Source organism: Crinia signifera, chromosome 1 (assembly GCF_055691185.1).
Source record: "Crinia signifera chromosome 1, ASM5569118v1, whole genome shotgun sequence".
NCBI lineage: Eukaryota > Metazoa > Chordata > Amphibia > Anura > Myobatrachidae > Crinia > Crinia signifera.
This window is the reverse complement of record NC_139217.1, coordinates 425702637-425729737: the sequence shown is the minus strand read 5'-3', so window position 1 is coordinate 425729737 and position 27101 is coordinate 425702637. Positions and strand designations below refer to the sequence as shown.

The 27101-nt window shown below is 44.5% G+C and overlaps 1 protein-coding gene across 3 annotated transcripts; it reads left to right on the top strand.

Moving 5' to 3' along the window:
• Positions 1–3601: 3601 nt before the first annotated feature.
• On the top strand, positions 3602–26697 carry GCNT4 (glucosaminyl (N-acetyl) transferase 4). Of its 3 annotated transcripts, none has more exons than XM_083151918.1 (4): positions 3602–3840; positions 15443–15503; positions 19578–19688; positions 22425–26697. In XM_083151918.1, exon 4 carries the CDS (start codon positions 22426–22428, stop codon positions 23740–23742), a length of 1317 nt encoding a protein of 438 aa, XP_083008044.1. In that variant the 5' UTR covers positions 3602–3840; positions 15443–15503; positions 19578–19688; position 22425; the 3' UTR covers positions 23743–26697. The 3 variants fall into 3 exon arrangements, with proteins under 3 accessions (XP_083008044.1, XP_083008046.1, XP_083008045.1); XM_083151920.1 differs by having other exon boundaries at positions 3602–3860; XM_083151919.1 differs by lacking the exon at positions 3602–3840 and adding an exon at positions 11885–12090.
• Positions 26698–27101: the final 404 nt, after the last annotated feature.

The window sequence follows — 27101 nt, the reverse complement described above, 5'->3', positions numbered from 1 at the left end:
ACGCGAACAGCCAATCAGTTGCCAAGCTCCTCTACAGCTCACAGCTGATAAGGGGTTTCCCACTGACATCAGTGGGATTCCCCTTCAGTTACGCAGAGGAGCAGCATATTTAAACACACATCTCAGGATATTTTATCTGTAAAACAACTCCTCACCAAAAAATCACCCAAGAAGGCTACACGGACCCAATTAGATACCAAATGTAATATTTATTGACAAAGGCATCATATTAAAAGAACTCAGACAGACATGGGTATGTACAAATGTCAAATATATATAACATTTTTACATCAATTAGTTACTAAAAATAGCCAATTCAAATGACATTTATTTCTCAGAATCCCATGGCTGATAACCCTACGCGTTTCGTCCTTTACGGACTTCTTCAGGGGTTCTTTTTCTAATAGCCTTAGCCGGTATGTACTTTATGATATTTACTTGGGTCCATTCAATGCTTTGAATTCAAAAAGTGTATCAAATAACATAAGCCTAATAAGAAGGGTTCTAATAGTGATTTGAACGTGACTAAAAAAGGCCGGTAGAGTGCAATTGAATATAGACTGTGGTGATAAATCACCTATGAATGAAGTAAAAATTCCAAAACTTTTGGTAATGAAATTCAACTTTTAAGCTAAAAACATCAGCTCACAGAGTTTTGTATACTCCAGGCTCCAAATCCAGAGCCGATGAAGGACATTGTTAATGGGAGCCCTGTCGCTCCTCATGCACGACTAGGGTGGCCAATCCCGGGATCGGCGGGATCCCGGGATTTGGCCCCCAAAACGCCGGGATTTCAATCCCGGGATTGGAGTTTCCAATCCCGGGATTTCGGGATTAGACTGCGCTTGTGCGCAGTCTAATGCCGGGCAGCGTCTGAGCTCAAACGCTGCCCGACTTCTCCCGGCAGCACTATGTGCAGCGTGACCTCTCAGCGTGAGATGAGGTCACGCTGCGCAGGCAGAGGTCGCGCCAGGCATTGTAATGCCGCGCCACCCGCCCTGCCAGCGTGCCCAGCCGCCTGCCCGCCCAGCCAGCGTGCCCAGCCGCCCGCTCGCCCAGCCAGTGTGCCCAGCCCAAGCGCCCAGCCAGCATGCCCAGCCCAAGCACCCAGCCAGCATGCCCAGCCCAAGCGCCCAGCCAGCCAGCGCGCCCACCCGCTCACCCAGCCAGCGCGAAGCCAGCATGCCAGCGGCATGGACGACCCGTCCCCCCACCAGGCAACCATCAAATGTAAGTAATTACACTGACTGGGGCAGTAATTGTGGGGCAGTTTTTTTATTAGGAAAACCAATCCCGGAATCCCGGGATTGAGCATTTTTCAATCCCGGGATTGAAAAAATGCCCCGGGATTGGCTTCCCTATGCACGACCCTGCTGGGTACACATATCAACTGATGTGTAACCAGCCTTACAAGACTGAATCTTTGCTCCCAGGTGACACAGGTTAGAAGTGTTAAAGGTGCCCATACACGGTACAATTATTGTATACAATTTGGACTAGATCGCATCGCATCACATTGCATAGGTTTTGCAATACAATGAGATGCAATGAGATGAGATCTAGTACAAAAAGTATGTGCAGCACATACTTTTTTAGCTGTGCGACAGGAGTGACAGGAGCGTATATCTCATCGCACCCAGCAATTGTACCGTGTATGGGCACCTTTCAGAGTAGTGTCACTGCCAGTGGCGTAACTAGATATATGTGGGCCCCATAGCAAATTTTGTAAGGGCCACTATTAATCGGTACGTGTGTATTTTCACGGCGCCCGATATATCAGATGCGATATCCGCCGATATATCGGATGTGATATCGGCCAATATATCGATGCTATCCGAAGCGAGTTTTTGACCGGTTCATAACCCCACTATCCACTACGCATGGAGTTGATATATAGTGTGGTGAGCGCAGCGAGGGGACGCGGATTACAGCGCTCGCCACACTATATAAAATCATTATGAACAGGTCAAAAATAGTTTCGGATCACATCGATATATCGGCGATATCGCATCCGATATATCAGCCAATATCACATCCGATATATCGGGCGCCGTGAAACTACACAAGTACCTATTAATCACCTAATGCTGAAAAATATATACAGCACATGATACTTTGACACCCCCTGCACCTATGGTAGTTACGCCCTTGGTCACTGCTCACCAGGTCAATCAGTTATCAATCAACATGAACTGGCTGCCATGTACCCACTGGGTAACTGTGCACAACTGTCCTTGATAAAGAGGCTGATGTCCTACTCTGCAGAATTTGCCTTTGGTAAACTTCAGCTTCAGGTGATGTTAGCTGCCAGGGCTACGTAAATGGGTAAAATTAGACTAAAAAGCAGCAACAATAGAAACCTAAGCAGAAAAGGGAGACTGTAGTGGATATCTACCTTATCTGCTTGGGCCCTGGCTATATATATTCAGGGGATATTATTTGTGAGTACCCTGCGAATAATAACTGATAAATTCAGATTCACTGATCATTCTGACCTGATCTCAGGACTGCGAATAAGCAGGCCGAGCGATTATCGATAAGACTGTTCATGCGTATGGCCCCTAGTACGCATGCGTCAGGCCTTCCTGCAATAAAATACTACCACCTTTTTGATCGCTGCCCATTCACAAGGTGATTGACAGAAAGCTGTTATTTGTGGGTGGTAACTGGCCTTTTTCTGGGAGTGCCAGTGTATACGCAGACGCGCCCAGGCATATGAGGGGAAGTCATGTGATGTCAGCTCCAGTCTGTTTCTACCGCACCATATGAGTAAGTCCTGGGTTACGCACAGACGGCACACTGGAAAAATCATTCAATGGCGAGTGATTGCGAATGGATTTGTAGATAATCGCAAGGCTGCAGTCATTTCACCGACCTTTCGCAGGCTTGCGTGGGGCAGGATTTCACACTGGTATACCTGAATGCAGGGTGCTGAAAATTAGCAGCTCAGCAATCAGGTCTGAATTAGGCCCATAGTGCGTACACACTAGTGAATATGCATGGAAATATTGTTAACTATATAATTATCGTGTGTATACTTTATATCTATATATATAATTGGGTCAGCCACCTTGTACATGTATTAACATGCTTTTTTTCTAATACAATTTTTTCCTTCTAAAAACCTTGAGTGCTGGTCTTTTTCCTGTCCTATTCACCTAGGCTGGGTAAGTGCTTTTTATGATACCTTCTGGACCCTGCACCAAACTAAGTTCTTCCATTTAAATTGAGTGCTGTTTTTTCTAAGAGACTCTATATATAATTTACAATATGTACCTTCACTTATAGTATTGCAGGTCCCCTCTAATACTGTAGGTTACTTTTACAATCTTCCTTGAGACGCTTTTTCAAAAGTAGGCGAGTACAGTATGTTAGTGATATGATATAACAGAACATTATTAATATACAGTACATACAGTGTGCATTATGTTTCCCATGCAGTCAGTGACTCCATGCACAGCAGATAGGAGCCTCAGCAGCAGCAGCAGATATTTCTGCACAACATAGTGGATTTCTCTGCTAAACATTAGACAGCTTCCTTCTGTAGCCGGAGGAGGAGCCTTCCCCTCTCTCTCTAACACCTCTTATACCAGACTTGTTCTTCCTCCCCTGTCAGGGAACAGTCAGCCCAGCCGGCCCCTAGATCTACTGCTGGCAGCAGCACCACAGTCTGCTGAGCCCGTCACTCTGCTGCACTGTGACTTTCCTAAGTAACTCCTCTGCCTGCAGCCTCTCAGGACAGGAGACTGCACCCTGCTTGCCTGCCTGTGGGGGTGGCACTGACTACTACAGCAACAACCTCTGCTACATCACTCAACTAAAGCAGCTGGCAGGAGAGAAGTAAGACATTGCTGTACAGTGTATGTATAATAGGAGTGATCAGTGATGGGCCTGCTATTAATAATGCAAGACTTGTGTTTGTAGCTATATACACATCCATTCTTTATTTAGAGTCTTTGACTGGCCCATAGGAGAGTGCTAACTCACTCCTCCGCACTTGCCTGTGTAGTTTGTGCGTGCAGCTGGCTGCAGACAGTTATCTGTCACATGGCATCACAGCATGTGGCCTGAGAGTTTGTGATACACACTCATTAGTGTTATTCTTCTGTCAGATCAGCGCAGGAGCCCTAAGATCTTACATGCTGATATTCTTTGTACTTTGCTCTGCATATGATTGTCTTATGTGAGATCATTGCATGTGTTCAGTTGTGTAATTCCTCTGATTATTATATTTCTACGGCAAAGCAAAGTACAACTTGCAAAATCTCTTCCACACCCATTCATGAAAACTCAGAGAAAAAGCCAATTAGCTGGTTCCTGTTGTGTGTCGCAATTGGCACATATGACTGGGCCACATGTTATAGAGAAGGCACCTGCTTAACCTGTCATCCTGTTTAGACGGCTCCATACAAATGTTAAGATTGTGCAATCAAAAAGGTGCTGTATGTGTCAACAATAGTACAGTTTTGTTATAATGTGTGCGTGGGTATGAGCCAGGTGGCAGATCCTCTATCTATCTATCTATCTATCTATCTATCTATCTATCTATCTATCTATCTATCTATCTATCCTGTATATATCACACTTGGCTAATGTCCCACGCTATACTGTGTATCAGCCTGGTGTAATACAGTTGAGAAACCGTCAGTGCAAGTAACTTCTTTCTATGTGTAAGATGTGGCTTCCTGAATGTCAGGTGTGCCAACTGCCACAGCCAGGGGGGGCACCAGCATGGCATACTGCCATACCCATTGATTTGTTTTTAAGTGGTTTAAATTAATGGGTGCACAAGAGACTGCAGAACAGTGTAAACGTGTCCCCGGCTCCCGCTCGCTAGAACCATCAGTACGTAATAAGAGCGGACGAGGACCGGAAAAAAATGCAATTAAATTTAATTCAATGATGGTTTGATTTTTGTATGCTTCATTTTTTCAATTTCCAGTAATGAGCAAATCCATCTGTGAATATGAACACTGTGATATATAGCCTGTGGATGGGTCAGACCAAGCCTCTGAGAGTACGATCAAACAGGCAGACACGTAGGCTCTATTCAATTAGGGGTAATGCACATATTGATGGTGTTTGATCACTGAAACCAGCAGCTTGGTACATTGCCCCATAGAGGTCCGTATTAAAATCCCTGAATTGAGCCTACCATATGTTCGGTGTTTGTGGCACTACACATTGGGAAAGAACGGAGTAGTTTCGCATCGATCTTCATTGAAATGACCCCATGTAGTGTAAGATTTGGTCCTTGCTAATGATAGGAAGCTGACCTTACATACGTTATACCCATATTCCTGAAGGCAAGTCCTATCTACTACAAATCTATGGAAGTTGACAGATAACTTGGGGCCATAAAACGTATACTGTATAGAGGCTGCCAATTACTCTGCCCTAGTTCTATAGTCCCAGATCATCTAGCAATAGGGTACTCTTTACCTAGCACGGCGCCCATCGCGGGCATCGCGGCCATCGCATGCACTAAAAAACGGGTGCGACGCGATGCCCGCGATTTCCCATAGGGAACAATGTTAAAAGTGTCAATGGACGCGATTTTAGTGTTCAATGCCTCAATGTCCGCGATTTTTCCATAGGAAACAATGTTAAATGGGCCACAGAGCCCAAATAGTCCCCCTGAAGTCTGAAATGGCCCCCACAATTGTTAACGCCACCCCACAATCAACGTGAACGGGGGCGCTCGCCGCGCTTCGGGTTCACGTTGATCGTGGGGTGGCGTTAACAATTGTGGGGGCCATTTCAGACTTCAGGGGGACTATTAGGGCTCTGTGGCCCATTTAACATTGTTTCCTATGGACAAATCGCGGGCATTGAGGCATTGAACACAAAAATCGCGTCCATTGACACTTTTAACATTGATCCCTATTGGAAATCGCGGGCATCGCGTCACACCCGTTTTTTTAGTGCATGCGATGGCCGCGATTTTTTACCCCCGATGACCGCGATGCCAATCGCGGGCGCCGTGCTAGGTAAAGAGTACCAGCAATAGTAATGGGGAATACATTGAAACCCGGCCACAACTGTACTTTCTTGATCAGCTTGCTGAATGTGCGCTGGTTATCCTGTTGTGTCACCCATATATATATATATATATATATATATATATATATATTCTCAAAGCATCATTTCAGTCTGGCAGGCTCCAATAATTAAACTGGTCTGTTTCTAAAATACTGTTTTTAAACTACACACAATGATCCAATGATTTTCCAGACGGCTGCCAAAGTACATTTGGAGAGCTGTAGTAGTGATCATATTAAATCATATTAGATTATACTTTTGTCCACAAACTAATTTACATTCTGGCAGTTAGACTAGATCTATCATATCTGCCCTTATATCATATTATCTAGACTGACTTTTATTAGCGAATGGGGAAAAAAACATTCGATGGTGAGCAACCATCAAATCATTTTTACCCTTGCATGCATCCGCAAGGATGTGTTATACCGTGTTCTCACTGCGAACTACATGGCTTTTACCCGGCATTAAAATGCCGGGGACTGCAGCGACGGACCCCCGTTCTCACTGCTAGGTGAAGAAGTTCTACCCGGTAATTTGCCTTTTAACACGGGTTTTTATGCAGTGAGAGCGGGTCAACTTGTGTCTGCATACCTGTATCTCAAACACGGGTAAAAAGAAGGGTTTTACCCATGTATGAGATCCGGGTATGCGACCCATTCACACTGCAAATAAACCTGTGTTAAAAGACAAATTTCCGGGTCGACATGCTAGACCCGAGAATATGCCTGCATTAGCAAACTAGTGTTGGTCCCCTTGCATGCTAGTGCGGGGATTGGTCCCCTTGCATGCTAGTGCGGGGATTGGTCCCCTCGCATGCTAGTGCGGGGATTGGTCCTCTCGCATGCCAGTGCGGGGATTGGTCCCATTGCATGCTAGTGCGAGGATTGGACCCCTGGCATGCTAGTGCGGGGATTGGTCCCCTCGCATGCTAGTGCCGGGATTGGTCCTCTCGCATGCCAGTGCGGGGATTGGTCCCTTCACTGGCTTTTGCCCTTCTGCTCCACGGGAGGTGTCTGTCCCCCTGAGCTCTCCTGTTTTGTGGGACGACAGGCAGTGTTTGCCTGTTTGCTTGGCTACAAATATACACAGCTCTGAATCAGGCCTATGGTTAACAATATGCAATGTAAAAATTATCACTGTAAATGTTCTCATATCCTCCACCTATTGTCTGACAATCCGGGATGTTGAAGGTGTGTCCCTCTTAGTACTCGGAATCCAGGCTTTGGTGGAACCTGTATCTACTAGTTCTCCTGGTATTTTACATTGTTCATTATATCACAATCCTCATTTTTATCAGTGGGGGCTACAGAGAGGGAAACAATGGTAGGGAGGGTGTGACAAGGTAAATACTGTACAAATCAAATAGCAAACATCAGGAGACAAAGGGCATCAAAACTACATTATATACTGTATAATCATGCAGAATACAGATACAGGGCCCCTCTAATACAAATACAAGTGACGGAATGCAGAGGATCACGTGAAAAGAGAGTAAAGAAAAACTTTTTAATAAAATAGAAACACTGGCAAATTGTTTTCCTGATAACAAATATACTAATACTGTACATGGTATATTGTTAATGATTTATAAAATATTGGTAAATCAGACCTGTCGTCTAAGTTGTATGCAAAGCATTTTTATATCTGGAGCCCATTTAATTACCAGCTGCATATTTTGCTTAGTACCACAATGATACTAACCAATATGCCATTGGTATTTAACATTACTTATCTCTCTGATGGGGTCCAGAGAAGTCCCCATCATCTGCGGCATTCTCTGCTCTGCGGCTGGCAGCCTACCGTTGCCACCACCGATAGGCTGCTACTGTATTCCATGCGTCAACACAATGGCCAGTCTGCACATGTGCATTCTGCTTCCCCCCACGGAGTAACCAAAAATGCAGGAAAGTTTAATAAAGGACCGAAGGCTTTTGCTGGGTCACCATTGCCGGCGATGGGCAGTGTATCGGTCCTGTGTAAGTTTTAAGGCCCATACACACTGGGCGACTCTGAGCTGAAAGCTGCTCAGTTTACTCGTTTGAGCCGTTTTCAGCTCGAAAGCCGACCAGTGTGTACGGGGCAGCGGGGAGTGCTGGTGCGCGCTCCAGCATCCAGCAGATGAGTGATGGGGTGGACGTATTTCCAGAGTGTCCTGCTATGGAAAGTCGTCCACCCCCCAGGAAAATCACTAAAATAGGTGAAAACGCTTGTGTATGCACTGAGCATTTTTCATCCCTGCGATTTCTCCTTCATCGGTTAGCATACACGCTGGGCAAAAACGGGTGGTTGTTTGCCCTGCGTTCATGCCCATGGTTTCAGTATTTGCAATTTCTTATTTCCTTTATACCTTACGTACAAGCTCCTCCACTGTATTTTTGTGCCAAGCTGTCATCTTAAATGTGTGACCTGCTGTGCTGCTTATTAGTAGTATTTGTGTCATTTTATGTGGATGCTATAATAATTGCAAGCACATATACTGTATATGGTTAATAGCAGCTAGAGAAAAAGAACACATTCATCATAAAACGTATCCACTTAGCACCAATAGCCTGCAGAGCTTTGGAATAGCACATTGGCCTCCCCTGCCAGGACGCTTACTTGGCAGCCTAGGTGCAAATAATAAAATAATAAAATACAGGCAGTTCACTGGCTACAGCCAGCAACCATGCCAGCCCTTTATTGCTCATGGCTAGCAGAAAGTGACCTTTCTCATTTTTGTTAATTTAACCTTCGGAAAACCCAGTGAATTCTGCAACACACCCTTGAGTATTCCCCCCCCCCCCCCCCCCCCAGAACATTGGGTACTGTGCTCCCGCATTCTGCCCACTTCCTAGTGTAACTTTGCTTAATATTTGTAACATTGGCCCTTGTGTAGTGCATACCGTTTGTACTGTCATTTCAACATCTGCTACTATGATTTTGAAGCCATATTTGCTAAAGTAATACAGGGGCAATGCTACTCTTGCCAAAAAGGACTTATCTCACTTGTACAGCCAGCTCTGCAAGCCGAGGGAAATTCTACATTTTTCTCCGTTATTGCATTGTGCTCTTGTGAGTTAAATTCTGTCAACTTTACATAAGCCCCAACACCTAAAGTGTGTATTGACTTAACTTGTATTTAATTAAATGTGCATTTGCAGCTAATAACCAAATAAATAAATGGCATACAGTAGGACAGTGGTTCTCAAACTGTGTGCCGTGGCTCCCTGGGGTGCCTCGGGACAACTGTAGGGGTGCCACGGGTTGGTGGTCCAGAACCAATTCAAACTATTTATGATCAATTATTTATGGACAAAACCAGTGCTGGTGGCTGTCAATCATAAAATGAGTACAAACAGAAGCAAATAATACCCTTTAACACATAACTGAAACCAAGAAGCACTTATAAACACAATCTACTTAATTATATATTTTTAAGGGGGGCCTAGGGTTGCCGTGGAAAATTTTTGATACTCTAGGGTGCCATGATTCGAAAAATATTGGGAACCCCTGCAGTAGGAGCAAGTTTCATCTTTGCTCCTTTGGCCATGGCTATTCTATTGTTCTCAGTTGCAATACGTATTGTATTGCAGCTGAGAACAATAGAATAGCCATGGCTAGCCATGCCCAAAGGAGCAAAGATGAAACTTGCTCCTACTGTATATTTATATATTCAACAACAGTAGGTCACAAAGATTTTTCTTCGAACCATGCTAGCACAGCAGGTTTCCTCTTCAGCCACAGCTGATGTGCCTGGCCACCTTGTTCATCATCAGGAGCCCTGAATCTTGTTCCCAGGCAATCTTTAACCCAAGATCTTAGGTACTGACTATAATGAATGGCTGCTGATCTCACCCAGCAACAAAACTTCAACCAGTTCTGCCATGCACTCTACATACCCAAGTAACCAGTTGGTGAGCATGTCCCTACAGCATTGTACCTGAAAATCATTCTGGGCCAACTTACTCAGCTGTAACCCGCGACTTTCCTGCCACATTACTTATATGGTAATAGGTGATATCACAATAACAACATACACAATTTTGTCTGTATTGGTCAGTTTTCCAGTTTAAAACAAAAATGCAAAAAATTATAATGTTGAGGCTCTAGATAACTGGTGGTGTCACCTTACACCCAGTCCTCCGTTGGCACCTTACCGCCACCTCTATTTCTGCTGGCTGCTTATGGCATCCCCGAGGCCAGTGGTCACTCATACTGTAGATAAGAGTTCTAGCTGTCCCACTCCATTGGGCACTGCCATCTTAGATCTGATCACATAACCTGCTCTGCCAGCCAGCTTTAAGCAACTTCAGTCACATATTCCATTGAGCCTATAAATGCTCAGAACTGCCAACAACACATTTCCAGTATTCTCGGTTTGGGGATCAGTACACTGGCTCCTGGTTTAGTATGTGCTCCAGTGCTATCTAGAAAACCACTATTTGCTTCACAATTATGCCTCTGTGAGTTCCGGCACACCTGTTCCAGTAATTACTTCACAAACAATCTGCCTCACTGTGTTACAGCACACATGCTCCAGTAATTACTTCACAACATTGTAACGCAGTATAATCCAGCAAATCTGCTCCAGTATTGCTGCCTGCTCCAGTAGTTGTCCAGCTCTCAGTTCCAGTGTTTCCTTCAGCCTGCTTCAGTCGTGCTTCCTGCACCCAATTCTAGTGTGTTCCAATTTCATCCTGCTTTGATCAAGCTCTAGCAGTCCGTTCTAATGTTTCCTGCATTCTGTGTGTGACCATGTAGTGTGATTATGTAGTCTGATCGTAAGCGGTCATCTATTAGAATGAACTTAGGTCGACCCCACTAGGTCGACTGGCAGGAAGGTCGACCTGACTTAAGGTCATCATGGGCCAAGATCGACATGACTTAAGGTCGAATTTGCATAAAGGTCGACATGAGGAAGGTCGACTGGTCATAAGGTCGACATGGGGTTTTTTACTGTTTTTTGAGCCGACATGTGCCGACAGGCGGTATTTCATGCCCTACCATCCACTAGGGCGTGGAGGAGGTTATTAAAGCTGTGGCGAGCGAAGCGAGCCACCGTGCCCGATGCATTGCGAGCGAAGCGAGCGATGCGAGGGTCCGATTCTCATTGCCAACTGTGTCGACATTCGGATTGCCAAACACAGTGAAAAACTCATGTCGACCTTATGACCAGTCGACCTTCCTCATGTCGACCTTTATGCAAATTCGACCTTAAGTCATGTCGACCTTGGCCCATGTCGACCTTAAATTAGGTCGACCTTCCAGCCAGTCGACCTAATGGGGTCGACCTAATGACTGTAGACCTAAGTTCATTCTGACAGATGTACCGATTCCAGTCTGATCATGTATGTAATATGTGTGCTGTATAGTTCCCCCAGAGATTGGTATCCTAAATCTGCACAGATTAGGCTTCCACTTTAGCAGAAGAAGATTGGTAAATACTATTTATAATGTTAGTACATAATCTAAAAGTGCATGGAATACAGTTTATTTTCAAGTGGTTTTTAAATAGGGTATTGTCATTTATTGTTGCACAGCAGCCTTCAGTTCATTAATGGTGCTAGGTGGATGTTTGTAGACCTCAGCTATCAGATGGCCCTGTTGGCTGTGTGGAGGCCTCTCATATGGATGATGAGGATTGTTTTCTGCCCAGTAACCAGGGCCGTTTCTAGAGGCGGACAAGCCGTGCAGCAGCCCGGGGCGCCGCACGGCTTGTCCGCCTCTGTTTAGCAGCCAGGGCGCCCGCCAGCTTCCCCCACGCCTCTGTCCCCCCCGCACGCCCCGTACGCCGCACCAAAAAGATGATCTTGGAGGGGAGAGAGGAGCGCATAAGTCTCTCCTTCCCCTCGCTGTGTCACTGGGCTGTTAGCCAATCAGCTCGCGGGCCGGCAGCCAATAAGGAGCCAGCCCGCGAGATATGATTGTCTCCTGTCAGCCCAGTCACAGTGAAGGAGAGATGCGGTATGCGCTCCCCTCTCCTCCCTTGGGAAACAGAAGCAGCGGCGGCAACGGGACTCGGAGTCGGAGACCCGGACTCTGCTCTCCCCAGCAGCAGCAGCAACGGTGAGTTGTGCTGCTGCTGGGATATTATCCTCTGTCACTGTGGGGGCATATAGGTCTGGCACTGAGGGGGGCAGATGTGTGGCACTATGGGGGCATATTTTCCACTGTGGGGGCATATATGTGGCACTGTGGGGGCATATATGTGGCATTGTGTGGGCATATGTGTGGCACTGTGGGCGCATATGTGTGGCACTGTGGAGCATATTTGGCACTGTGGGGGCATATGTGTGGCACTATGGGGGCATATATGTGGCACCGTGGGGGCATATATGTGGCACCGTGGGGGCATATTTGGCACTGTAGGGGCATATGTGTGGCACTGTGGGGGCATATCTGGCACTGTGGGGGCATATCTGTGGCACTGTGGGGGCAAAGCTGTCACTGTGGGGGCATATATGGGTGGCACTGTGGGGGCATAGCTATCACTGTGGGGGCATATATGTGTGGCACTGTGGGGGCATAGCTGTCACTGTGGGGGCATATATGTGTGGCACTGTGGGGGCATAGCTGGGACTGTGGGGCATATATGTGTGGCACTGTGGGGGCATATTAGTAAACGGCATCAGTTGTGCGGCAGCGGAGCGTTGGGCATAATGTGTAATAGGCATTACGTTGTGGGGAGTATTGTGTGCTTGCCATCATGGTGTGCGGCGTAATATGTAATGTGTAATTGGCATCACGGATAAAAAAGTGTATGATTTAAGTAGCCTGTCATTGTTTGGCCTTGATCTGTGAGGCGTACTAGGTAACTGTGTGGGGCTTTATATTTTTATGTCACCGTGTGGGCTTCAGCCCGCCAACTTAAGTGCGGGAGGACAATGACAATTCCTGCGGTAACCAATGTCTGGACATGCAGGTTGCAAAAGTGAGATGTAAGGTAATTGTTTTGCTGCTAGACCACGCCCTTATTTTAAGCCACACCCCCCTTTTAAAATAAACCACGCCCCCTATTTCTTTTTTTGCCTCACTCTATCTTCAAGGATTTTCTGTCTGGATCCTGATATCCGTATATAAATGTATGAGCTCTTCGGTGGATCTTGTCCCTAGATTATAATTTACAGTATAGGTGTGTTGGGATTGCTGGATTTGTCTAAACGTCCATACACACTGGGCGTTTTTGCCCAGCGTGTATATTGAGAGGTGATGGGGAAAATCGCTGGGATGAAAAACGCTCAGTGCATACACACTGGACATTGAATCCCGCCTGCTGATTACCAGTCGACAGTCGTGACCCGGGAATGAATATCCCCATGAGTGTTTATCGTCCAGTTTGGCGATTTTCCAGGAAGTGGACGACTTTCCATAGCAGGAGCTATAGAAAGCCATCCACTCCGGTGCTCATCTGCTGATGAGCAGCCGGCCCAGAGGTCATGCGGAAGTGTGAATCAGAGCTCGTCGCTACCCCGTACACACTGGGTGGCTTTCCAGCTGAAAGCAGCTTAGACAAGTACACTGGGTGGCTTTCATCTCAAAGTCACCCAGTGTGTGTGGGCCATTAATATCTTCAGCCACATCAGAGTCTCAGCACAGTGGTGGCTCTACTGACCAGCGTAAGCCACGTGTAAGGCTGAAAGTAGCCTTGATGGGCTCTTTTAGACTCATATTCCGTCCTTTATATATAGGCTTTGAATGGAAAGTTGGATGGTGTACCACAATATATATACACTAATAAAAGCCAAGAAGTCTCGTCTCCAGTGAGCTAAAATCTCTCATGATCAGACATTTATTGTACCTGGATGCCCAGGTACAGTATGTGTATGTTCCGTAGAATGCCTGATTAGCAAAGATGCAAGCCAGGAAGAACGGTGTTTATACAGTATTCTCTCAAATATCTATCTGCTCATACGTACATAAATTATTTGTGTCATATTATTGCTGTCTGCGTACAAAGTGAAGGCAGCGCTGTTTATCACTGGTGATCTCTGTGTGTTATTCAGTTGGAAAGACAACCCGAGCAACTGCTTCTATAGACAGACCCTAGGCATGTCCATGATCACTGTATCAGCCTTATACCCACATAATTTACCAGTTCTTGTACCCAGCTCTGTACCCAAATAACTTGCCAGTCCAAGTAGTGTTCATAGACATGCGCAGCACATTTTATTAGGTGGTGCACCATCAAAGGGGTGTGTCTAGCACTACCTATCGGGTTTGTCTAACACTGCCTAATAGGTATGTCTAACACCGCCAATCAGGCGTGTCTACCATCATCTATTGGCACTCACTACAATATAAAACGTCTCTCAGCCACACCATAATTTCCTGCCTAGTTCAGTTTTAAACTTCTAATTACTCTGTGTAAGAGTACATGCAAAAAAAGTCAAAAAAAAATACATGGAGGACGCAGGTATGTAGTGATATGACAATGGTCTAGTACAATTAAAAATGCAAAACACACATAACTGATTGATGGGCGCTTCTTTTAATGAAATACAGTTCTAAAACAAAATTATTTGGTAAAACGTATTGCTAGCGGCAGGGAGGTGTTCATAAGGACGAGCACAGTATTAGGGGGTGCCTGTGCACCCCTAACATTTAATGTGCTCACAACTATGGTAGTGTTCATACTGTCCTCACAGGTTGTGACGTACCTTATTGACTTGTTTTCAGTGGGTAAGTGTTTTAACATATATAACATAAGTTTAACTTTGTTTTTCATTGTACCTCAGTGAATTCCATCCAGTAGTATCTTTTTTTGTCATTTTGGAATGACTAGAGTCATGTCTGCGCAAGTTTTTCTTGAGAACCTGAGTCAGATCCCACTCCTGTTCTAGTGGGTGATTACAGAATTGTTACTCCTGCAAGAGAGGTCTGCAAAGTTCCGCACAATGTTACCCACGTGACCTACTCATGTAGTCTGCTGGATGTTCGTCAGTAGCTGCCACCTCATCCCGTGTGTGATCAGATGGGTGAGTGTGCCAGTCTGGAAAATAATCATCTCTGCAGCATCAGACCAGATGTGGCCGCCTGGCTTCATTTCCCGCAGTGCCCCCACAAACCTTTTATTTCATCTTTTTTAAAAGTCTTGCAAGATTTTCACAAAACAGAACCAGTGCTCTGTCGTTCACCAGGACCAATACAAAGAGAGCTAAGTTAGTATATGGGTCTTACTTAGATCATACTTTACATGAGCTAGAAGTCAGAGGTGTGGGAGACTTGTGATGTGTGATTTACATTGCAATGATTTGTATGTGATCGGTGTGGTGTGCATTGGAGACTAGGCTGCCACTACAGAGCTTAATATATAAACTTTATGGTGAGGAATAAGAGTTTGCAATGAAGATTTTTATGTAGTGATGAAAATAATTGGTTTGTATCAGTGGATTATTAATATTACGTTCTTGTGTTTCAGGGGCTGAGATGGCTTTGTCAGGAAATCCCACTACACAAATAGCACTGATCTGAGGATCTGAGTAAGTAGCGTATAACATTTATTATTATTTTTGTGCAAATATGAATGTATTATTTAGTCCCAATCAGATCCTTGTAAGACTTGCTTCTGGAAGTTATATGTAGTGTTTCTCAGATAGACGGTAACTCCTTCTTATGTAATATAATGTGGTGATCCCTCCAGGATCACATGAGGGCAGGGCGCTGAGGGAAAAGGCACACCTTGAATGTTTTGGCCCACGCCCGCCGATGTCACTAATGTGGGCGGGCCCGTCCACCAACATCTCTTTTTGGGGCGTGCCCGGCGCCGATGCAGGGGCTGGGCTTCCCCTGAGTGCTCCAGATAGCGGCAGTGGGGATGGACAGGCCTGGCTGTTTTATCAGGGCACCACAAACAGGCAGGGTGCATTTTCCCCTTTAAAAACTGGGCGGGCGCCTAAAGCAGCCTAGAGAGAACACTATAATGTACAGTATAAGGGCAGTACTAGATGCTTGGCTTATCCATACGTCCAGGCACGGATTTGCATGTTTTACTCCAATACTCTATTTTGCTAGCAGCTTCAGCTGTCTGACCACAGTCTGCACCATGTGATATATATATATATATATATATATATATATATATATATATATATATATATATATATATATATAACAAATTAATGTACAGATGTTTCCTTATACATCTAGCATTAATACACCAAGTAGTGCAGTCATCGCAAAGAGCAGCTCTTATTGGGAGATACTACTCGCATATGTTAATGCATATGTCATTAGTATCGTTGCAGTAGGTGGCGGGATGTACCGCCATAGGTTGGTACATTACCTCCAGAGTCTGTATTTGGACCAGAAGAAACTTACACTACATTGTAGCACTTCATATACTGTAGATTCCGGAGACTCACACACAGATATACAAATGTCATCTATCAAACCGATGAGCACAGTCTTCTTGTGCAGGCGACATTGTGTTACGACTAAGTAAGATGCATTTTTGCCAAAAAAGAATAAAAAAAACGCTCGGAACTGACAGAATCTCACGTGACTGGAGGGGAGGGGGGGGGGTTTGGTGTGACTGCAGCAAGGATGTAGGAGGACATGTCTGTATGTTAGCAGTGACTAAACAGCATCATCATGTGCTTCTTATGTCGGCACCACAATCATGTCCCCACACCCAGCGGAAATAAAGACATACAGATGGAGCCGCTGTCATTCAGCTGCCAGAAAGGGGCATGCACGCACAAGACGTTCACACGTCCCATTCCGAAGGAGCTCTCTGCCGCCTACTGTCGCCTCCCACCGGTCCCCGCCAGTTTACTAAGCTTGAAAAGTGATAAAATGGAGAGTAATAAACCACCAGCCAATCAACTCCTACCTGCCATGTCACGGGCTGTGTTTAGAATATGACAGGTAGGAGCTGATTGGCTGGTTGTTTATAACTCTCCATTTTATTACTTTTCATGGCTTAGTACATCTGGCACTTAAGTGTTGACAAATGTGCAGCCAAAGATTGAACATTCTTAAGACTGCGGATTCATCTTGCCCAGAATCAATGACATAATACTATTAATGTGTTATTCATTTACCAATTTACTTGTCTTCATTTACTTAACACATTTACACAATTCATTTGAGTTTTTTGTGGCCTTTACCTTGTTTACAAGCACAGAGCTGGGGGGTAATATATTACCCCACGTTCCAGAACCATGTCTCCCATCCCAAATATTTCTGCGGATGAACCGTTCTCATCATGCAGGGAAAGGAGCACCGCCGAGCACTTAAACGGGGATCATCAATCATTAAGGATAATATCCCATCAACACATCAAATTCATACCAGAGTTTGCTCTTTTCATAGACTGTCAGCTATAATTGAATACAGAATATCTCCCTGTACACTATTCCCGCAGGGATTTGTGATCCTGATATCAGTCTGTATTAGCGAGCTGAGAACACAGCCCAGCACAGATGAAAAGACATCCAAGTTCCATGATTATAGCCTGTCATTTCTACACCCAGTACCAATGGTTACATGTATCAACGGCAGTGTCGGTGTCATATTAACTAGAAATGCTTTATATTTATGTAGCTTGAGTTATTGCACATGTCCGGCATCCCTGATAAACGTGACTGGTTACTGCTGCATCTGGGACCTTATTCTGGACCATGCGATTTCGCCCGGGAGTGAGATGTTTTTGTTTTGCGCAAACGCATTTCGAAGGGTTCGCCTAACACCCGCACACAACAATGCGGGCGTGGGATTCGGCAAAAGGGAACACCCAGCTTTTCATGTTTGTTCCCATGTCCTGATGACGCGGGTGCCAGGGGTGGGCAGCTGACATCACCGGAAATCAGCTGCCCACCCTGTCCGCACACAGGACACACGCAAGCCTAAGACACCTGGGAGTGTCTTCGCTGTGCGTGTACTTAACACATCATTCGATGGTCGAGGCCATCAAATGATGTGGGTATCGCCCCATAGGCTGCAAATGGATGTTTATGTAAAACATCCACTCGCAGCCGTGTGGGCGAATTTATCTTGCAAAGGGGGGGCGGGCGGTAATGCGGGCGGCGATGCGTGTCAACCAGAATTAGGTCCCTGATGTAGAGCTGCGCTGCGGGTCTCACACACACCCATAGCATGAGGGGCATTCACACTGACGTCCTGGCAGAAGAACTGCATGTCCTTGTGTACATGATTTCAGTCACATCGCTAAGCAATGGCTCTAAATAGATTAATTGATTTTGTCGCTGCACTGCCATTTAAGAGGAAGTTATTTGGGGCAATTTACAGCTTGAATCCTGGATGCAAATGGGAAAATTTGTTTCATGTAGACAGTCGGAGCCACCCCACACATCTGCACTCAGGAGTGATATCCCAGTACATCTCCACAGCTAAGACAATGGGCCTAATTCAGACCATTTAGCAAATGGACAAATACATGTTGCACTGTATGTAGGGCAAATGTAACATGTGCAGAGAGTTAGATTTGGGGGAGTTCATTTGTTTCAGTGCAGGATAAATACTGGCTGCTTTATTCTTAAGGTGCCCATACACTAGTAAGATTTATCTTCAGATCTGGCTGGTTGGAACAAAAACATGGTTATGGATGAGTGACAGTTTGTCAGTTTTCCAGCATTTCCAAGCAAATGGTCAACTGTCTTTTGCTCTCATCCATAACCATGTTTTTGTTCCAACCTGACAGATCTGCAGATAAATCTGCGTGTGTATGGCCATCTTAACACTGCAATTTAGATTCAGTTTGAGCACATGCCACCCAAATCTAACTCTCTCTGCACAAAGCAAATCAGGTCTAAATTTGGCCAAATGGGGGAAATTTACTGAGATGGAGTTCTATTTCAGATGGGATGTTGCCATGGGCAACCAATCAGAATATATCTATTAGAAAGTGTGAAATAAATAGAAAGTAGTTTCTGATTGGTTGCCCATAGCAACATCCCATCTGAAATAGAACTGCCATCTTAGTAAACTTAACCAAATGTCTTTGTCTTTATTTACATTCCTTGGCTGTTTATTTATTGAAACATAGGGGGAATTGAATTGCCCATGGTAATTGATCCCCGGGAAGGTAGGAGGCTGTATTCGCCATCATGGCTGTGAAAACACATAACGAAAAACAGGTAATTTTTCAGGTTGTAAAAACAGGGTCTAATTGAATTGCTGGAAGGTAATTTCCCATTTTTACAACCCCTAAAAACATTGCAGGTAATTGTATTCCCCCCATAGAGATAAACCTTTTGGACATTTTATTCTTTTTTTTTTTATTTCATTGCACCATATTTGTATGAATACATTATTCTGTTATGGAACATTAATATACATCGTTATATTTTCTAGTTATTCTATCAGAACTCATCATTTTAACATGTGCATTTTTCCATCTGTGTTTTATTCCTCCACCATACTCTTATTATCATTCAACAACAGTCAGTTTAATGTAATATATGTATTTTGTTATGTTATGCTTGCCTGAATAATATTACTGCGGGTATTGATTATTTATATGTAAATAACTAGGGGCTTGTAAGTTCTAAGCCAGCGTGTTACTGACTGGCACTATTACTGTTTTGTATCAGCAGGTAAATGGCGGATTGATGTCCAAATGTATGCAGTCCCAAGATTGGGGAAACCGAAGAAGATGTAATAATATACATATAAAAGGGTTGCAGAAAGCTGCAGGAACACAGGTAATAGAACGTCATTGTCTGCATACACCTACCCAAATGCCAGGCATCAGTGTAGTGTCTTGGCAGCAATTGGATGCAGTATAACCACTTCACAAGATTGCCTTAATGCATTCAATATGAAAAATTTGTATATCTCTGTGTGACTTAGGGGAAGATGTATTAACCCCTTCCCGACATTTGACGTACATTTACGTCATGGTCGGGATGTACTTCCCGACACATGACGTAAATGTACGTCATGACTTCAAAGTGTCACCGCGTCTAGAGACGCGGTGACAGAGGGACGATGTCTGCTGTCCCTGACAGCAGACATCTTCCCTCATTGCCCAGGGGGGGCAGCGATGCCCCCCGCCATGGGCGATCGCTGCGATTGGCTGTTCAAACGTGAACAGCCAAAAGCAGCGTTTACTGTGTAATGTGCATAATTTTGACTCTGCTGCCCCCTAGTGTCCAAAAAAATTAAAAGCAGGTTGAAATAATGATGTAATAATAAAGTATAGATATGGTCTTTGTTAGTTATTAACTATTTTGAGTGGTATGATTATTTGTCTCACAAGCAGAAAATGTAACATTTTGCAAATTGCAAAATGTTCAATTTTTTTACGACATTTTGGTATTTTTCACAAAAAAAAAAAAACTGTATCGACCAAAATTTATCACTAACTTAAAGTACAATGTGTCACGGGAAAACAATCTCAAAATCACTGGGATAAGTAAAAGCAAAAAAAGTTATCCCCACTTAAGTGATACCTGTCAGATTTGAAAAAAGGCCTCTGTCAGGAAGGCAAAAACATGCTGCATCGGTAAGGGGTTAACCCCTTTAGTGGTGGGTTTTTTTTTAGGGAGCGAGATTTTTCTAAAAAAAAAAAAAAACACCACTGTGACTCCCGGGTCCATTGAGCACTACATTAGCCACTGTCCCCGGCAACCCGGCTGTGTCTGGCGTGATGTTACAAGGTCACTTCGCACACAGCCAGGGGGAAGGAGGCAGGGCCAGACAGTAGCTGAAGCTGAGCTTAGCACTCAGCTCAGCAGCGCTGCCCGGCACTAAGCAGCGTAGTGCCGGGAATTTTCCGGGTTTGCCAGTCTGGGCACTGGAGCACAGCCTGGAATATTCTCGGGAGTACTAGTGAAGGGGTTAAACCTTGGAGAGAGATAAAGTGGAGATAAATTTCTAACTAATCATCCTCTAACTACCATAGTGCATACTGCATATCACCTCCACTGACATACTGGAGCCAATTACCGCCGTTACTCATATGTGTAGCTATACCTGGAATACACACCATCCTTATTATAGCTTTTCTGCATGCGCACTGGGAAAACACACAAGATGCCCTCCACAATAGGCTTCCATGCCTCTCTGCAGCAGGCCCTTTATGGCGGATGTGTTTCTGCTGCACATAATACATCTTCACATGAGACCAATTTGACATGGATTCGGCATGAAAAGCCAGCGGTCGGGATCCCGGCGTTCAAAATCCCGACGCCGGAATCCCGAACGCCGAAATCCCGACAAGGGGGGGACGTGGATCGCCCCCCCTTGCGGGCTCGCTACGCTCGGCACACTAATTTATTCTCCCTCCGAGGGTGTCGTGGACACCCACGGGGGGGAGAAAGTGTCGGGATTTCGCCGTTTGAGATTCCGGCGTCGGGATTTTGAATGCCGGGATCCCGACCGCCGGGATTTAAACTGCATCCCATTTGACATATAGATGTGAGTACATTTTTTTTTTTGGGGGGGGGGGGGGCATCTGTTTTTGGTGTGCAAATAGAACATGGTGTCCAGCTGAATGAGCCCTTTTGTTACTTTTCAAAAAAACTTTATCTGGATATAGATTAGACTTCACTATTACTTTCTACAACATAACAATAAATGACAGTATGATGAATAGTTGCTTAGATACACTATTTCTTTATGGTTTACAATTTGCTTTCCATAGGAAACCACTATGACATTGAAGTAACCAGTATATGCAGTCTCTGCCCTTCTGTGTTATTCTTAGGAAAGCTATTACCTTTGTGTGTGTCAGGGCCACAGTCACAGACACAGCGGGCACAGGAACACATTCCTACTCCTTTCGTAGTTTACAGGCTCCCGTCAACTAACGAGTGATCTAAGCGAAACGTCCCACTTCCCCACTAACAGAACATTCCCTTTATCTTAAATGTCTTTGAAAGTAAAATCGTATGCATTCGCCTTGCAGCACAGAATTCCTCATCATTTTCTTTTCACCAAGTAATAGTATCAGCCTATAATTGAGATATTTTAGCGTGGAGCTATTCCATTATGGAAATTAGGAGAAAGTCCCTGCTGTTTGATAAAAACAATAGGGTAGTAGAGACTGGGTAGTAGTTAAGGAGTTGGGGACAAGCAAAATGTTCTTAAGGATGAGTGAAACAAGAATGAGGAAGGTACAGTGGCGGTTGAGAGGGACAGGTTGAATAGATGAGCAAAGTTCCCTCAAGGTCCAGCCCTCCAATCTGCTATGATTCTATGACACTGGTGTTACCTCACCAAAGGTATGTAAGCACTGTGTATTATTTTATATCTGAGGGCCCTCCACCTAAAATGTAAACGTATACACTTAGCATCTGTTCAGTATTGGTGTATTTTCTCATAAACTTAATTTTAAGATTGTTTCCAGTGCAACGGCCTAATCATCATGTCTTGTTTCTGTAGCATATACGCTTCATACTAAGCCTCCTAACACATGATTTATCTCTCTCTCTCAGGATGAAGAAGTGCACTTGCCGTAATACGTGTCTTCTACGACAGACGGTTACTGTCCTCGTATTCACTGTGTCCTTGCTCTGTATATTAAAGCTTCTGAATGTTGATATACTATTTCCAAATACTGGAAGCCATTACGTGGATTCAAATGTTTATTTTTCTTTTTTTCCCCAAAATGTGCAACCAGGGGACCTATCTAATAGTATTAACTGTACAGATATATACGAGCTGGAACCATCGGAGATTGGGAAAAGTTTAGAGATACGGAGGAAGCGCATTCTTGACCTTGATGATAAAAAGGTTGTAAAAATGACAAAGGACTGTGAGGCCTTCAAAGAACTACGAAAGTACAAACAAAAACCTCTCTCTCAGGAGGAGCGAGACTTTCCTATTGCCTATTCTTTGGTTGTGCATAAAGAGGCTGCAAACGTTGAGCGTCTTTTGCACACCATATACACCCCAACTAACATCTACTGCATCCATTATGACCAAAAATCATCTTCAGAATTCAAGATGGCCATGACCAATTTAGCCAGATGCTTGCCCAATGTCTTTATTGCGTCTAGAATAGAAACAGTGATTTATGCTGAATTTTCTAGGCTACAAGCGGATTTAAATTGCTTGCACGACTTACTGGCCTCCCCTGTGCCGTGGAAATATGTCATTAATTTGTGTGGACAGGACATGCCACTCAAGACAAATTTTGAACTTGTTTCTGATTTAAAAAACCTTAATGGAAGCAATATGCTGGAGTCATCACTGCCAACGGATATAAAAAAACAAAGATATACTTTTCATTACGAGGTCATGTCTGGTTTAAATCTTGAGTATATGCAGTTGCCTGTCAAGACAGTTACCAAAAAATCTCCACCACCTGCCAACATCGAGATGTATGTTGGAAGTGCCTACTTTGTTTTAAGCCGTCCATTCATTCACTATATTTTTGAGAGCCCATTGGTTGCAGAATTTCTAGAGTGGTGTAAAGACACCTATTCCCCCGATGAACATTTTTGGGCAACCGTGGCTCGAGTGCCGGGTGCTCCCGGTGGGCTTTCAAGGACAAACAAGGATATCACAGACCTTGATAGCAGAACTCGGCTGGTGAAATGGAACTATTTGGAAGAGAGTCTTTATCCCCCTTGCACTGGAACCCACGTCCGAAGTGTTTGCATCTATGGGGCTGCAGAACTACGTTGGCTCATTAATTCGAAACACTGGTTTGGAAATAAGTTTGACCCTAAAGTAGATCCAATTTTAATAAAATGCTTGATTGAAAACCTTGAAGAACAACAAAGAAAATTGGTTATGTCATTTAGGTGACCTTGCCATTACTTGTAACTGATACCATATTGTGCCACACTCAGGGCAGCCATTACAGGAGGTGGGCCCAGACAGAAAGGGAGCCCAGGACTGGAGTTTATAAAGTACAATTTGTCACGAACAAAGTTTTGAATTAATGTAGAGGTTGAGTAGTGCAACCAGTGCTACAGACATAGGTCTCACCAGGCATTCCATGTGTTTGAGGGGGCCCAGTCTATTTTGTTAGTCCCGGGCCCCACAATTTCTTTTGGCAGCCCTGGCCACACTCACATAAGTGCTTCTCTTTGAAAAGACTGGGCACTGTGATGCGAAATATCATTTCCATTTAACAAAAGTCGATCATTTCTTTTTTTCAGGTTTGTTCGAAAGAGATTATTTTAAAAGATAAGTGCCCGGATTGGTAATGCTCACCTGAGATCAAATGCATTTAATTAATGATTTGAACTGTGATGCTTGCCTTCTATGTGTTCTAAACTCCATGTAAGAGAAACAAATCATTACTTCACCTCCTGATACCTGAAATATAACTTCTACCTGAAATTGTCTCGTTGAAACTTCAGGAACGTACTGGCGCTCCACTTTGGTGGACAGTTGGCAGCGGAACCTTTGCAACATCTGTTCATGGAAACAAAACATACTATTGACATCTGATTCAGATGTTACATATGAGTTCATAATCTGTCTGTCAACATTAGGGGGGAAATTTGCTAAGATGTGTAGTCTACTTCACATGTGATGTTGCTATGGGACACCAATGAAAATCTACTTGTTATTTATTTAGCACCGTCTAGAAGATAGTAGACAGGATCTGATTGGTTGCTAGAATACACATCTAAGTAAATTTCCCCCTAGGCGTCTACAGAGAAATAATTCAGGCAGATGTCCTATTGCAGGCAAGTGTCTTGTTTGAATCTCAACAAAACCACTGTATCTCATTTTGCATGAGATACAAGGCCTGATTCTGGTTCACACGCAAAAGCAAATTTTCTAATGGACAAAACCATGTGCACTGCAGGTAGGGCAGATGTAACTTGTGCAGAGAGTTAGATTTGGGTGTTATTTTGTTTCTGTGCAGGGTAAATACTGGCTGCTTTATTTTTACACTGCAATATAGATATCGGCTTGAAGTACAAACCCCACCCAAATCTAACTCTCTCTGCACATGTTACATCTGCCCCCGCCCCCCCCCCCCCTGCAGTGCACATGGTTTTGTCCTTTAGAGAGAGAATTTGCTTTTGCGAGTGAACCAGAATCAGGCCCACAGTCCCCAACTCACCGTGTGATAGGACTTCTGGGTATATGACGGTGTGCTGCTGGGAGGGATACCATTGGATCCCTACCATCAGGTAGGTGCCAAAGAAGCCCATAAACTTCTATAGGACATTGCCATATAAAGATGGTGTTGCCTACCGTATCCAAGCTCCGGAATCTATTACATACCAAGGCTTGGTGCATAAGCGTTCTCCAGGCCAAACATCATAAAACTGCATTATCAGAGACTTTAATAGTGCATAGCACCCAGGAAAATGGTATTTCAGAAAGAGTTGAATGCATAAGCACTTACAGTATGTACAGTTTCTGTATATCCCTTATTTAATGTGTGCCAATTGATAGCTATAAAGCACTACAAGTTAGACTAATGACAGTGACAGGTGACTGGCTATTGGGCAGGACCTGTTGGCAAGTTGCCACATCTCGGTGATACATGTATTTGTTGTAGCATCTGGTATGCTAACATTTTTAGGTACTTGTTTCCTAGCACAGCCACAATCTTGGGCATCGTGTACCTTTAAGTTAAGTTATGGAAATCGGTGTGGCCGTGCTAGGAAACAAGTACCCATTTTTAAGATGGCTGAAGGCCAAAGTGTGTGCAATTTGTGCAGCTGTTATCTAGGCAGGGGCTTCACTAACCATGAGCATATCTATGTGACTGTCCGATATGACTACCCATGATTATAGTCACTTGGGCTAATGGCTGAACACCTGTGTCACATGGGGAAATGTTTATGTGGTCGGGTAATGGTTACTATGGTTACTACAGTTTGACCATCCAGTGACTTTTATGTACAGTATGTGCTGCTTTATTGCCAAAGTGCTTGCTTACAGCCTTACTGCCAATACACCTAGTGCTGGCACTAGTAACTAGATATACCGTGACAGCTGTTACCTGGGGATGACGTTCTCACCTATGATTTCCCTATTTACAACATATGTTGTATTTATTCATGATAGAAGAAGAGGTATTACCATGTGTCCTCATCCCAAAGGCATTGTGCAAGCTCTATGTAATTGTTATCTATAGCCTCTCCATAGGTGGCAGTCACATCCCCCCCATTCACCAACAACATGCCAACAACAGTCCTTCACATGCTGTCCCCCCCGGCAACACTCCAGGACCAACTTGTGTGCAAACCTTTATCGGGTATGGATCATTGGGTTGACCTAAAGATGGTCGACAGTCATTAGGTCGACACCGTTCAGTTGACATTCTGCAGGGTCGACAGGGGTCTAGGTCAAAACATGGGACACAGTCGACATGATATTAAGTCGACAGTCAAAAGGTCGACGTGGGGTTTTTCACTTTTTTATCCGAATGTCGACACAGTCGACATAGACACTGGATTAAGTGTATCGCGTCCCCTCGCATGGCTCGCTGCGCTCGCCATGCTTCGGGCACATTGCACTATTTTATACTCCAACCACGCCCTAGTGGATGTTAGGGCATGAAATACCACCTGTCCTCACACGTCGGCTCAAAAGACAGTGAAAAACCCCATGTCGACCATTTGACTGTTGACCTAGACCATGTTGAGCAAATGCTTGTGTCACCCTAATGTCATATCGATCTTGTCCCATGTCGACCTAGACCATACCTCCCAACAATCCCGATTTCAGCGTGACAGTCCCGATTACCGGGTCCTGTCCCGCTGTCTCACCCGCTGCCGGAGGTGTCCCGCTGCGGGGGGGGGGGGGGGGGGGGGGCAATTTGACTGAATAGACGCTGTGCGCATGCGTACAGCGTCTATTCGCGGCCGATAACAGGAAAGTGTCTCATTTGCATAAGCCGCACCCCTCATTTGCATAAGCCGCACCCCCTTTTTGGTCGCCCGTCCCTATTTCTGCGGCCGGAAAGTTGGGAGGTATGCCTAGACCCCTTTATCATCCCTATTACGTTTTAATCCAGTGATTCTCAAATGCTTGGCTGCAGGTGACTTATTTAGTATCTTGTCAATTTGATTTAACCATATCTGCGGAACCATAGATATACTTAAAACATGGAAAGTTGGGGTGCCTTAACACTGCATTTGGGAACATAGCTGTTTCTATAATCGGTGCAATGTGTGTGTACAAGGGTCCCT